General features: G+C 42.5%; 3 protein-coding genes across 13 annotated transcripts in view; 2 read left to right on the forward strand and 1 right to left on the reverse strand.

Moving 5' to 3' along the window:
• LOC119176071 (constitutive coactivator of peroxisome proliferator-activated receptor gamma) overlaps positions 1–8,345 on the reverse strand; it is an 85,221-nt gene extending 76,876 nt beyond the window's left edge. For 5 of the 8 annotated variants that reach the window (XM_075876764.1, XM_075876762.1, XM_075876763.1 and 2 more), the window contains exons 1-3: positions 6,657–6,742; positions 3,925–3,979; positions 792–844 (exon numbers count right to left, since the gene is read on the reverse strand). The gene's annotated coding sequence lies outside the window, so the exon portion shown is untranslated. The other 3 variants (XM_075876759.1, XM_075876761.1, XM_075876760.1) reach the window with 3 other exon arrangements.
• Positions 8,346–9,526: 1,181 nt separating this feature from the next.
• The window catches only part of LOC119185602 (uncharacterized), a 53,529-nt gene continuing 48,874 nt past the window's right edge, over positions 9,527–14,181 (forward strand). For all 4 annotated transcript variants that reach the window (XM_075876767.1, XM_037434570.2, XM_075876768.1 and 1 more), the window contains exon 1: positions 9,527–9,601. The gene's annotated coding sequence lies outside the window, so the exon portion shown is untranslated. The remainder of the gene's footprint in view (positions 9,602–14,181) is intronic.
• Positions 9,534–13,233, forward strand: Elp4 (Elongator complex protein 4). The gene has a single exon (XM_037434571.2). The coding sequence runs from the start codon at positions 9,807–9,809 to the stop codon at positions 10,896–10,898; it is 1,092 nt and encodes a 363-aa protein (XP_037290468.1). The 5' UTR covers positions 9,534–9,806; the 3' UTR covers positions 10,899–13,233.

Genomic DNA, 14,181 nt, shown 5'->3' on the forward strand with positions numbered 1-14,181 from the left:
TACTCTGATGCCAGCCGCAAAGTGCTGGGTGCTGTGGCCAAAATATAATTTTGGTATGCTTGGATAATATGCATAAGTAAAGTATCAGCAACAGAAACCAAAGTTTTGCAACGCTAGCAAGAAACCAAAGTTTTGCAACGCTAGCATCAATCAAACTATCTCGGGACACGCTGCAGAGCATTCGTGTCAAGCTTGCTGACGGCTGTACAAATCTGTCAGCATGTCACAGTAATCTCCATGATAACATTGTGGTTAATCATTCCTACTCTGCAGTCACTTAGACATGGTCAACAGGAACATGCCATTAAATGTGAAGCATTTCTTTGCACAATGCAGGCACTTTTAGCGTCTGTCTACGTATCTATCTATCTATATCCATCTAGCTGCTTACATCTGGGTGCTTTCATGATTACCCCGCTAACTTGGGGTGAACCAAAATTAGTATGATATGGAAAGGTAAGATGGTTTGATGAATAGGACTCCCTGCTCATGACATGATGACTGTGACAATTCCATCCAACATCGTCAAACTCTTTCCGCCAGACACGTGTGCCACAAACCCGTATGCCACAGGCGGATACACACACAATTGTGTGGGTATGTGCCACAGGTGATTGACAGTTTGTCTACCCAAGAGAGGTGCCAACAGACAATCGTAATTTTAACGCTAGTATGTTAGGAGAAGAAGCTAATGACCCTAGTTGCAGAGCTTGCATTTACAGTGCAAAAAGACACCACAATACTAGACAATTTTTCATAGTTTTAGGTGGTGGTAAGTTAGAGATACTCACAAGTCATTGGACGCAGTACTGTAGGCCGATCAACATCGATGGATGTGAGCAATCTGCAAATAAAAAGAGATGTGCTGCCTGTAGAAACCACAGAATACATTAATCAAATGTTAGATTTGTGATGCGTCGTATATCCCATGTATACACAACAGAATCCTTTAAATATTGGAAAGTAGCTCCTCTGCAACCTTGACAGTTTCATGGATGGGTCTTGTTGAATCGTTTCAGATTGCCCTATACAATCGCTTCACGTTACACCACTACACAAATTCATTTCAACACTACAACAGCAAGCCAGAATGTGAATCAACACGCAAACACTAAGCTGAGAAAATGGATTCTAATACAGATACAATGTTTGAAAATCAAGAAACAAATCGAGAATAATTGTAGATTTCAACCTGTTGTGTGGCTGTTTACCTAACATAGTTATGATAGGCAGGGCACGGACTTGCCGAAACATCATCTTTCTGGCCCTTGAGTGACCTTGCACTTTTGTATACTATTAACCTTAAATATAGCATGTCTTGCTTACTTTACACCCACTTTTCAGGCCATTACTAAAAGTAATAAATGTTTCAAATTTGGAATGACAGAAATTCTTACACATGAAGAATGCTCCTCTCGTAACATCTAGATTATCGTTCACTGCGGTGGTGTAGTAATGATGCTCAGATGCTGACCTGAAGGTCATGGGTTCGATCGCGGCTGCCACAGCTGCATTTTGATGGAGGCGAAATGCTAAAGGCCTGTGTACTGTGTGATGTCAGTCATATCGTGGTTTTGGCCCTTAAAATTCCATATATCATTATTATTAACATTTATATTACCACCTTACTTGGTAATTCAGATTGCCAAATGGGCTGGTATTACCAACCACACGGTTACAGACCACATGGTGAGGTGCTGCAAGTTATTTACATGTTATGATTTGGGAGCCGTAGCACAAAAGTTTCGCAACGTATTTATATTACATAAGAGCAATCCAGGTGCTTCTGGTAAAATTCACAAATTTTTAGTTCCAGATAGGCACTCAAAGTGCTTTTGGTAGTCTTCATCTTAGAGGAAAACTGAAGCCAAACAATGAAATGGTTAAAATAATTAATTGCATTTTGAAAACTCTAGTGTCATCATTTAATTATTATAAGATCATTCATAGAGAATAAAATCAAGGTCAAAGTTTCATGTTTAAAATTTTCCACCAAGATCTTTGCTAATGATGTCACCGGCTCAAAAGTGTGTTCATATTTTGGAGGCACTGGCTCCACAAAATAAATCAAAACTTTGTATGCAGAATCTATGGCCCCTTCAGAGTCCACCGCAGTGGCGTAGCCGTAATGATGCTCGGCTCACTTGAAGGTTGTGACTTCAATCCTGGCTGCAGCGGTCGTATTTCAAGCGAGTCGAAATGACATAGGCTCATCTTCTGTCTGATGTCAGTGCACGTAAAAGAATGCCACATGGTCAAAATATCCCCAGTCCTTCACTACGTTCTGCGTCATAATCATGCAATAGTTTTAGCATGTAGAACTCTAGTTATTATTATTATATGCTCCCCTCAAAGGACAGTACTTCATTTTTATTGATAAAAAACTACATGTGACCTAATTGATGCCGTCAATATCGACGATGCCATGGCGTTAGCGTGGAAATTTTAAGATGGCATTTCCACACACCCATTTTCTTTTGTTGTGGTGATACATAAATTGCAAGAGTAATTAATCGGCAAAAAAATATCATTTTCCTTTTTGTGTCCATTTCGTATACCTCTGAGCTGGCTCTCTAGCATAAATAAACTCTTAACACCTTTATTGAAAGCTTGCTGCTGAGATTTAGACATTAGGCAGAAACTGGTGAATGTACACTGCAAAAAGAAAAACTGCCAAGCCTGTACACAACGCCGATTTCAAAAATTTAAAGACCACCATATAGCAAGCACTCAAGCAGAGCAGACTAAGATCTTTTGAAGAGAAAGAAAATGCACCACTACTTTTTTGCCAACCCATGGATTATACCTAGACTTCAGGTATGCAAGTGCTTACTTTCAAAATCCTGCGCATTTTGGTATTGAAGAAAATGTAAAAGCAGTGATTATTGGGAGCACGGCAATAAAAAAAAATTGTGTGTGTGTGTGGGGGGGGGGGGGGAGTCTAGCAGGCACTGTAGAGATATAAGGAATGAATAGAAGGTGCCTCATACTGCATTTTGGTTGGAGGGCCTGTCTATGTCAAAGTGGAAATGCCTGGAGATACCACGTTACTAAGTTGCAAATAAAATTTCCTTATAAGTCATTGTTCACATTACAAGGTGATAGATGCAACCCATATAGCTATCAAAGCATAATTTGAATGTATTAAAATAATTCAACTGATAAATACAACGCTCCACTCTTACATATATTGTCAACCTGCGTGTTTATCCATAATCTTTCAATTAGCCCAGGCCAAGCTTTAGCAATGAACTTGGTATTGCAAACTGTTCTCTTGACCAGCGTTATGCACTTTTAAAATGAGTTCAGACAGTTAACAATTAAGAAACTTCTAAACTATTTTTTTAAATGTAAAATCTTCAATGTAGTAAATGTACAGCCTATTAAAATTAGTGTTCAAGTAATTTCTATTTGTGATTAATAACTGCTATTTCAATTTTTCTGGGCTTCCAAGAAAGTGTGCAATTTGAAAAGGTACCATATGTCTAAAGTGTGCGGCACCACCAGTGCTCTCAAACATATCACTCATGAACAGCCACACCTGCATGCAGATGGAAGTTATAAAGAGAAAACGAATTGAATTAATGAACGGTAGCCCGACCCTTTGTTTCTGATACATTACCATGTGCCCATTTAGGTTCTTGGCCCTCTATGCTGTCCAATAATGCTAACAGAAATTCTAGAATAAAATTGCATAAATCATTGCATACCTCCACGGCCAAGTTCAGTTCGCAGCATTAACAGACAATGACTTTGTAATCAAACCATGTGCTGCACAAAGTGATAAGAAAGTGGCATCCTCTATCTCCTTTATTTGTATTGTCCTGACCAACAGATGAGCACGCCAATAACCTAACATTAGAGAAAAAGGAAAGGAACATTATGGGTTCCAAAACACGCACTTCTTAGAATTTGTGGCCTCACCTGATTAGAAATGCTGCACTTCTTCGTTTATTCTAACTGGGTTGTTGAGACTTTCCTAAAGAGAAAAGAAAGACAGTATTCATCAAATTAAAATGTGACCCAAAGCTGCAGCAAATAAGTTACTTCAAGCAAGCATGTGTCCATTACCCTACTAAACCTTGTAGCACTTATTCAAAAGAAAATTGCACAAGAGAAGGCCAATATTTTCTACTGCACATAGCCATTGAAAAAGAAAAATACTATGAGAAAGTGTGATGCAACAATTTCAAAGCCTAGTCATGAAAACCTAATAAAATTTTCCATGCGAGAAAGGTTCTCCTCATGTAATAGACAGGTAACTTATAGCCCTCATGCATGGGGAAAGTAGACAAGAATGCGCTTGGCAAGGGCAAATTGTAATAAAAGATTTGTTAAAACCAGTAACTAACAAAGCTCTTTGTTTCCATGAAGGACATGCTTACCATGAGCCAAGGCCCGACAGACCCTGAAGTAATGGAAGCAGTTGGCTTAAGGCTATATGCCAAATGCCATGCTTAAACTTGAAAATAAATTTGCAGAGACTGCAGTGAGGTTTGAATGCACGAGGTTGTAAAATAAAGCTATCACTCTGTGGATAAGCTACATTATGGAAAATTAAGGACGGGCTTATCTAAACGTACGCATGTAAACCTATTAGCGAAAATATGCAGATCACGGAAATGCATGCCGAACTGCCATCTGCATCGTCTAGCAGTGAGCAGTCTGCTGTTGAGAGCATTGTATGTTCAGGGCATTGCGCTGGCATATGCAGCGTGAAAAACACTCGTAATAGCAGCCAGCTCACCACTGGACGGTGCCGATGGCAATTTGAGCACATACTCCCACGGTTTGTATAGCCTTGCTTACAAGTGCATATGAAAACATATCTATTACCATATTAAATGATTGTTCTATGAATATTACAATGAAGTAATATCCAGCTCATTCATCTGGATTCAACGATTGATTAGATCAGGGGTCTCAAACTCAACTCAGTCAGCAGGTCGCAGTCACAGAATTTAACGCCGCAAGGGCCACACCATGAAGAAATTTGGAGCGGGGGAGGGGGAAGGATGAGCTTGTGCAAACTGTCACCACACGTTGCCATTTGTGGGCCTCATATATAGGTAATTTCTCAACATTTGACACCAAAATACTAGCATGTCAAAACCAATCTTTAATATGACTAAAACCTGGAGGCCGATTCTAAAAAAAAATTGCTATTTCATGATTATGTTTCTTATGTATTATCAATACAGAAGAAAAGAGATGACAAGGACTAAAAGAATTACAGGCCAACCAGCTTGCTCTCCGTCGTATACAAGCTATTTACAAAAGTAATTGCTAACAGAATTAAGACATTAGAATTCAATCAACCAAAGGAACAAGCAGGATTTCAAATAGGCTACACAAGAATCGACCACATTCATACTATCAATCAGGTAAAGGAGAAATGCTCAGAATACAGCCAACCAGTATACATAGCCTCCATAGATTAAAAGAAAGCATTTAATTTAGTAGAAATATCAGCAGTCATGCAGGCACTGCAAAATCAGGGCGTCAGCAAAGCATATATAAACATCCTGGAAGAAATCTATAGAGGATCATGCAACCGCCACCATAGTGCTCCATAAAGAAAGGGACAGGATACCAATCAAAAAGTGTGTAAGACAAGGAGGTACAACTTCCCCAATGCTATTTACCCCGTGCGCACAGGAGGTTTTCAGAGCTGAATTCAGGAACAGCGCAACCTACAAGTAGTTACTTCGTAACTACGGAAGCGAAAAAACAAGGACAGAAAAGAGCGCTGACTTTCAACGAAGATTTAATATCGGAGTGATGTACATATATAGGCGAAAATTGAGAAAAATGGGCATGCGTAGAAGGGTACAGGAACAACAACTGCGATACACTGTCAGCAAAACTCTCGTCTCTTGTTGAAAGGGCTGAGAAAACAGACGCATACGTAACTTAAAAAAGATCGAGATACGCAATCTCCTTTTTCAACAATGCAACCGATGGGTAGCTTACACATTTACCGTCAAACTTGTTTATTTGATAAGCTTCAATTATCTCACGCGTGGCCTGCGAGTTGTACTTGCTTAATACCTCGCAACGCTCCATTCTATGCCTCTGTTTTCAGAGGCATAGAATGGGGAGGGTTAGGAATAAGAGTTAATGGAGATTAGCCAGAGTACCTCAGTAACCTGCGCTTTGCAGATGACATTAAATTGCTGAGTAACTCAGGAGACGAATTGCAACTCATGATCACTGAATTAGACAAGGAGAGCAGGAAGCTAGGTCTTAGAATTAGTCTGCAGAAAACGAAAGTAATGTACAACAACCTCGGAAGAGAACAGTGCTTTGAGATAGGTAATAATGCACTAGAAGTTGTAAAAGACTGTCTACTTAGGACAGGTAATAACCGCAGAGCTGTTATGCGGCGACAACTTTGTACCCGCAATACCACGATGAGCAGGTCTCGTACTCTTTTGGAAGCTGCTGCTCATTTCCGCCGCTACTAAGAACGCCGAAACATCAACAAACCTCTCCGATCCGGCTAGGCTGCCGCGATTCTTTGCGCATGAGAACAGCACGGCGAATTTATCATCGGACGCAAAACTACTCGCAAGCGGTAACAATCACTGCGATATGCCAAAATAGACACTGCAATTTGAATTTATCCCACAAGATCCTTTGAGTTGGTTACTTACAGCAACACGCAGTCTTCTCAAGAAACACCTACAGCGCCACCTAACGTTGGATATGCATTCCGACTGGTTCGCCACACCTTGTTATCGAAAAAAAAAAAGTACCTGTATTGTTAAAATTTTTTAGTGTTAATTTTTAAAAAAATATTGTTTTCAAACTTAAGGCTAAATTTGCTGCTCAATAAGCTTATGCCAGTACATTGTTATACGAAGACCGCGCCTATGTGCAGCCTGTGCAGCCATGGCTGCTCTGAAGGCGCGCTCGCTCATAGAGTTTCCCCACTTCCTCCGTGGAGTTTCCCAAAATTAACTAGAGGGAACTCTGGCGTGCGATCGCCGATCGTTCAGCAACCATGGGAATGTTTGGGTAGTAGCCACGGAGGAAGGAAAAGGTAAGGAGAGGCCCTGACGTCACTCGTTGTGAAGCCGCAATGAAGCCGGAAGTCGGCCATATTGAGTAGGCAAATTCTCCTTTCTTGTTTACGTATGAATGCGAAGCAGAAGGCGCGACTCCCTCTCCGGCTCGGAAAGCACGTGGGCTGCGCAGCGCGTGTGTCGTGACGATCCGAAACTAATGGAACTGGGCTCATCACTCAGATTGATTGATTGATATGTGGGGTTTAACGTCCCAAAACCACTATATGATTATGAGAGACGCCGTAGTGGAGGGCTCCGGAAATTTAGACCACCTGGGGTTCTTTAACGTGCACCCAAATCTGAGCACACGGGCCTACAACATTTCCGCCTCCATCGGAAATGCAGCCGGGGTTCGAACCCGCGCCCTGCGGGTCAGCAGCCGAGTACCTTAGCCACTAGACCACCGCGGCGGGGCGCTCATCACTCAGAGCCAGCGGGACACCTTCAGCGAAATCGCTTCGTCCGAGTAATAACAAAGAGTAACAGCTCGATGACAACGAAGCAACTACGAGAGAACGCGCGCTAGATGCACTGACAACGGCGAGTGCTTTCACGTCATTAATTCAGCAACTGTACAGACAACACGATCGGTCGTGCGCCTTCTACGGTTGCATTCCGCCACGCGACTGACGCAGCGTCCTGCCACTGTGTCCGTGTTCCGCGTGAAACTCGCCTGCGTCAGCATTCTGCGACCGTGGTGACTTTGAGCACGGTGCTAGTGACAGTTGAACGTGGTTGCTGTTACGTTGAGATTGCATGCAATGCTGGTGGAGAGTGTACCAAGCGGAACAGAAAAGGTGTTATAATACGCACATGCAAGTTGTTACTGTACACACACAACACGAAACTACGTATGTGCACATGGTCCTCACGGCGTCTTGCTGAGCTCAACAGCGTCGTTCGTTGTCACAAGCAGGGGCACTGCTCAACCGTCACTGACCTGCAAGGCGTTCGTCGTCATTCAGCTTCGTCATGGTGCCCAACGCCATTTCGCTGAACACTAACTGCTTCATCCGCCGCACGACACATGGATATGCACTTGTTCTACGCACTGTTGAAACCCCGTGATGGACAAAGAGATTTGTAAACGTTGCTAAGAGTAATGTAACAGCCAGACGAACACTGCGTAACCAATAACGTGGCGCAGAGCACAGATATTGTCCGCCACGGCTCAGCACGAGACCTGGGGAGGCACATATTCCGCCGCCAGCCGCGGCCGCTCACTGCTAGACCAGCTTCACTGCGCAACACGTAACCATAACAACGCCGCCATTGTACCTACTGAATATGGCCGCCATAATGTCATTTCCGCCACATTTTTTACGCCCTGCGCCGGCTGGGCATGCCCTCTCCTTACCTTTTTCCTTCCTCCGTGGGTAGTAGCAGAGTCCTTCAATGACTGTGGTAGTAGTACTGTACACGCATTTGCCTGGTCTTCGTACTTGCGGGCGGCGAATCGTACTTACGGCTTTGTTTATTGCTGGTTACGGTTTTGTTTTGAAAGAAAGAACAAACCCTTTTGAACTTAGGGACTTGATTCAAAATAGTAAGCTTGAAAAAATTAGGTTTTGAAGCGCAAACGGTGAACATTTGCTAATTTATGCTTTCGTCAAAAAACAGCTTCAAGCCACACGTACATACACTGAGCCAGAAGCAGGCCAGAAGTACGAAAATTATACAAATGTGTGTACTACCCATAATTCCCATGCTCGCTGAAGCGCCGTGTGTTGAAACCAAGGAGGATTAAAAAAAATTGCTGGAGTGGAAATGGTTGCGCAGAAGTGAAGCCGTTCCTCTGGCAAGATGGCGGCCATCTTACTAGGGGCATGATAAAGCATCACCGTTCAGCGATTACAAACGGGGCGTTACCCTTGCACGCCCAACGAGTTTACTGTGGGAACTTCTTCGGGTCACATAGTGCTCCAGGTGCGTCTTACAGTTACTAGTTTTTCTTAGTGAGCCTATAATTGGAGGCAAAGTTCTTCGAAGATTCAGTCATCCATACTCGTTTCTCTATGTTATTTCGTCGGGAACAACTGTCTTTTAATATAGAACTAACGCAGCATTTACATAACATATCAAAGCCACTTGATCTTCAAGTGGGCACTATCAGAAAAGAGCATGTTTCCGCCATCTTGGCAGTGGCAAAAGCTGGCTTCACTTCTGCTGGCAAGGCATTGCGGGAGCTTCCACTCCAGCAATTTTTCTTTAATCCTCCTTGGTTGCAACTCCCTTAGACACTAGCGCCAGAGTTCCCTCTAGTTAGTATTGTGGGAAACTCTATGGCTGCACAGCCTACAGGCTGCACATAGGCGCGGTCTTCGTATTACAATGTACTGGCAAAAGCTTATTGAGCAGCAAACCTAAGCTTAAGTTTGAAAACAATATTTTTTTTTGAAAAGTAACACTAACAAATTTTAAAAATACAGGTACTTTTTTTTCTTTGATAACAAGGCGTGGCGAACCAGTCGGAATGCATATCCAACGTTAGATGGCGCTGTAGATGTTCTTTGAGAAGACTGCGTGTTGCTGTAAGTAACCAACTCAAAGGATCTTGTGGTATAAATTCAAATTGCAGTGTCTATTTTGGCCATATCGCAGTGATTGTTACCGCTTGCGAGTAGTTTTGCGTCCGATGATAAATTCGCCGTGCTGTTCTCATGCGCAAAGAATCGCGGCAGCCTAGCCGGATCGGAGAGGTTTGTTGATGTTTCGGCGTTCTTAGTAGCGGCGGAAATGAGCAGCAGCTTCCAAAAGAGTACGAGACCTGCTCATCGTGGTATTGCGGGTACAAAGTTGTCGCCGCATACTGCAGAGACAGTGTTGTCGTGTGGTGTTTCTTCCTTAGATTACATTCTCGGTGGCGGCTTGCCTCTTGGAGGTATACTGCTGGTGGAGGAGGACGCTTTCGGTACCTACTGCGGGCAGTTGCTCAAGTACTACGTAGCAGAAGGAATTGAGCAGCAGCACCACATTTACCTTGCTAGCGGAGTCTTTGAGCCGACAAAGTTTCTTCGCGAACTGCCGAGAACATTGCAGGTGGCTGCTGGCAGCACGACGCAGCATGTGCCAGCGTCTGTCGCTAGTGATGGCGACTTGAAGATAGCGTTCCGCTACGAACGCATGGCGAAACAAGACTCTCTTCTAGATTACGAGGAATTGAACCATGTTTTTGACTTCTCTGATCGCATTGAAAGTACAAAGCTCGCCAGTGCTTGTGTAGTGACGTTCGACCCATACGTACGATGGGGAGAAGCGACGAATGGGCACGTAGGTGCTCCTTTAGAACCAAATTACGAGTCTGTGCTTGCCGATGTGAACAGACTCGTTGACGAAGCAAAAGCAGATGAGAACCAGTCGCATTTTGCTGTTAGAATAGCCCTGCAAGGGCTCTGTTCTCCGACATGGGGTTCGGTGGCGGGGTTTTCCACCTTCCTTCACGCGTTAAAAGCGGTAATCAGAGGCGAGCCAGTCAGTGTGTTTGTAACAGTCCCAGCAGTAATCACGAGGGCGCACCCCAGCGTTCTCCGGCGTTGCCGCCGTTTGGCAGACATCGTACTTAAGATCCAGGCGTTTGACGACCATGAGCGAGGCGCCAACCCGTTGTACAAAAGTTATCACGGACTCCTGAAAATCGTCAAGCTGTGTCGCCTGTCGTCACTAGGCACCCGCATGCCTGAATGTGACTTTCTGTTTCACCAGAGAAGCAAGAAGTTTGTGGTTGAAAGACTGCATTTGCCTCCAGAACTTGGCCCTGATGAGAATGCACTCACAGAATCTAAGATACCAGGCTTGGCATGTGCCAGCAATCAAAACTTCAGTTTCTGAATGTACTTGATAAGCAGCGACTCAGTGACTCTCCAAGCTGATAATGTGCCAAAATTTCCACTAATTACCTTGTGTTTCTCTTGGTTTAAAAATATGTAGCTTAAAATTGCCAGGTGTTGAGGTTGCATCCTCATAAATTTAAGTTTTAGTTTATTCCTGTTCACATGTATTGTAGTTATTAATACCTTTGCTTGGTTGGTTTATTTAAAATGTTCATTTGGCACTTTTTAATTACTGTTGCTTGTTCTATTGATATAGATGTAGAAGTTTTATATTATGGCAGCAATATTTTCTTATTGTGGAGCTTTTTAACGTTGAAGCACCATTCTTAATTGAATAATGATAGTTTACGAGGTTCTGAATTTATAACATGTACTAGAGAGTAACGGTTACTATAGTACTCAATGGATGTGTAAGCATGAAGCCAACCAGAAAAGTGTCTTTTAAACTTGCACAGACAACTATGAGCCTTATTTTTTTGCCCACTTGTGATGCGAGAATACTTCCGTATGTATAAAAGGCCTGAAGTATATTCATGTGTATATGTTCTGGCCTATTTAAGTGTTTGTTGCATGACTTTTGTTTTCTGTGAAGTTCTTACGGCAAAGTGCAGATCATTCTGTAAAGTTAAGCTGCCAAACAAAATCATGTCTTTGGTTCTCTTTTCACTAATGCTGTCTATCTACCCTTGCTGTTTACATATTCAATTAAAGTGTCTCTAAAGCTGCTAGATAGTTTAGACTAAGGTGTGTGATGTTATCGCTAATGTCACTTAACATGGCCTAGCACTACAAAAAGTGCTAGGCCATTAACTGTAGTGCTAGGCCATTAACATAGCCTAGCACTACAGAAACATGTTATTCATGCTTTATATGAAGCTTGTTTGTGATTACTTTAGCATTCTGCCAAAATTTACAAATGCGATACTGCGTGCTTATGTGGAGTTGAACATTACACGTTTCTAGTGGGCTTTATTTCCATAGAGTCTTGGAGGCAGTGTGTGATGTGGTTGTCATTTTATACATCAGCCATGTATCATATTGATGAAGTCTTGTCTTGTCAGTAACGTTAAAGGGACTGTCAACCGTCCTCCACTCCTTGTCTGTTTTGTGTCACAATGAAAAGCATACCATCTGAAGCGTCCGACCGTGCAGCAGTTTCTGTGGAAAGCGTGTAGAAATTTTGAAAACAAAATTTTTCAATATGCATTTGGTCTCCTTCCATCAGTGGGATGAATGCCCTCCACACTGGCAGGTGGAGGCTATTACAATTATACTGCTGGTGAAAGTGGGAAAATGAAAACCGCATGCAGTTTTGTAGGTTACATCACGTTTTGATTATTAATAAAACAAATACCTTACTGATTGTTTAAGGCATGCACCCACTTTTTTGTTGCTTTTATGAGCGGTGGTGGACGCTGTGCTCTTGTTTCTGCGCCGTTTGCAGGCAGGCAAGACACCGTCGGCAGGGCCGGCGGGTGCCTATTTGCCAAATATTTGAACACTTGAGAAAAAAAGAAACACAAATTAGTCTCTGGCACAATGTGAAGCTGTCTCTAAGTACATAAAATACAATTTCAAGTTATAAGTGTTTGTTTTTAAGCAATACAAATCTACCTGTAAGGATTTCTTGTCTTACCAGTAGATTGGCCGTATCACTGTTGGGTGAGGCTAGCGATCATTTTTTGTCAACTTTCAACATCTAGTTAAATTATAATTCATTTTTTATGGGACAAAAGCATGCTCGTTACCGCTGATGTGATGAATGATCTTCTCATTTGTGCCACGATCAGAAAAAATTTTCCAAGCGGTAGACAGTCCCTTTAAATGCTTAAGTAAGCAATTTAAAGAACGGCACACCTTTTTTGTTTGCTTTTGTACAGGTTAGTCGAGGCATTGAAGTAAGAAATGCAAGTGTCCTGGTGGGTTAGTCTCATCAGGCTGAGCATTACGATGAGTTCATTGCCACCTCTCTCTTTCTAATGCATAGAACTGTCCAGTGTGTTGGTCATATTTACTTTATTTTCCTGTGCTTATTTCTTGCTTACTTCTGTAGTATGTGTTCATGCACTTTGTTAAACTGTTAAGGGAATTGTGCCCTCAATTGTTTATCTCTTTTTGTTTTGTAGTTTACACCAAACATGAAATTTGCACAATTTTCATTACACTTATGTGCGGGGCTCGCACTTTCCTAGCAACAGTCATGAGCACATTCACCATTTAATGTCGGAGTGTGGAACTGTACGAAGAGTCATCTGTGTAGGTCATTAGTATGACATACAAAGTAATGCGTGTTCTTTTATTGTGTTTGCCTGAATAAACATCTTTATGCATCATGTGGTATCTGTTAATTGTGACCACAAAAGCAGTGCTTCCTGTGGGGAAAGCCACTGTGCAATTCCTGCTTGCGTGAGCTACTACATAAGTGGTGTTGTTTGTTACTATTATTTCTGTCGATTTTGTTTGCAAGGTACTTTGTTTAAATGATCTTACGCTTTGTCACTGCACATTGGAACAAATTAACCATCTAAACCGGGGGTCTCAAACATGCAGCCTGCGAGCCGCATGTGGCCCACAGCCCGCATATGACTCCTTTCGTTCCACTTAGTCTCTTTTATTTTAAGTATGTTTGTGAGCTACACAAGCAGAACAGATGTAAGGAGTTGTTTTCGTGAGGCACCCTCTGCAGTCACCATGTGTTGAAACATAATCATCATCAGCCTGATTACGTCCACTGCTGGACAAAGGCCTCTCCCATGTGCCGCCAGGCAACTCGGTGCTGTGCTTGCTGCTGCCATTTCATACCCACAAACTTCTTAATCTCATCTGCCCATCTACCCCCTTACCGGCTTGGCTTCACTGGGAATCCAATTAGTTACCCTTAAAGAAGCCCTGAAACACTTTTTTGAGTAACCATGGAATTAATTTACTGGAAAAGCATATTACCTCACATATTGAGCGCCGCAAAAATTTTAAGAATCCGTCCAGTATGAGCGGAGTTACAAAGATTTGTCACACGCTGCAATTAAATTCTCTCTTCTCCCGTCCCGACGAAAGCACTGGAAGCTGAGTAGAGAGAGATGGGAGGGGCAAAAAAAAGTCACTTGTGACCTTGAGCATTTTTTTTCTTCGAATACACATATTTTTTGTGCGATTATGCGTGGACAAGTGACAGCCTCTGTGACAACCGAGCACGCCATGTTCATGTCAGCCAATGGCTGATAGATGGGCTTACTAGGCTTAATTCCATGATTTGTCAAGAGAAGAGAAAGCTATTTTTAAAG

The sequence above is a fragment of the Rhipicephalus microplus genome, chromosome X, assembly GCF_043290135.1.
Source record: "Rhipicephalus microplus isolate Deutch F79 chromosome X, USDA_Rmic, whole genome shotgun sequence".
Classification (NCBI taxonomy): Eukaryota; Metazoa; Arthropoda; class Arachnida; order Ixodida; family Ixodidae; genus Rhipicephalus; species Rhipicephalus microplus.

Coding starts and splice junctions, on each gene's coding strand:
- Elp4 (XM_037434571.2), top strand. CDS start 9,807: ATGAGCAGCAGCTTCCAAAAGAGTACGAGACCTGCTCATCGTGGTATT.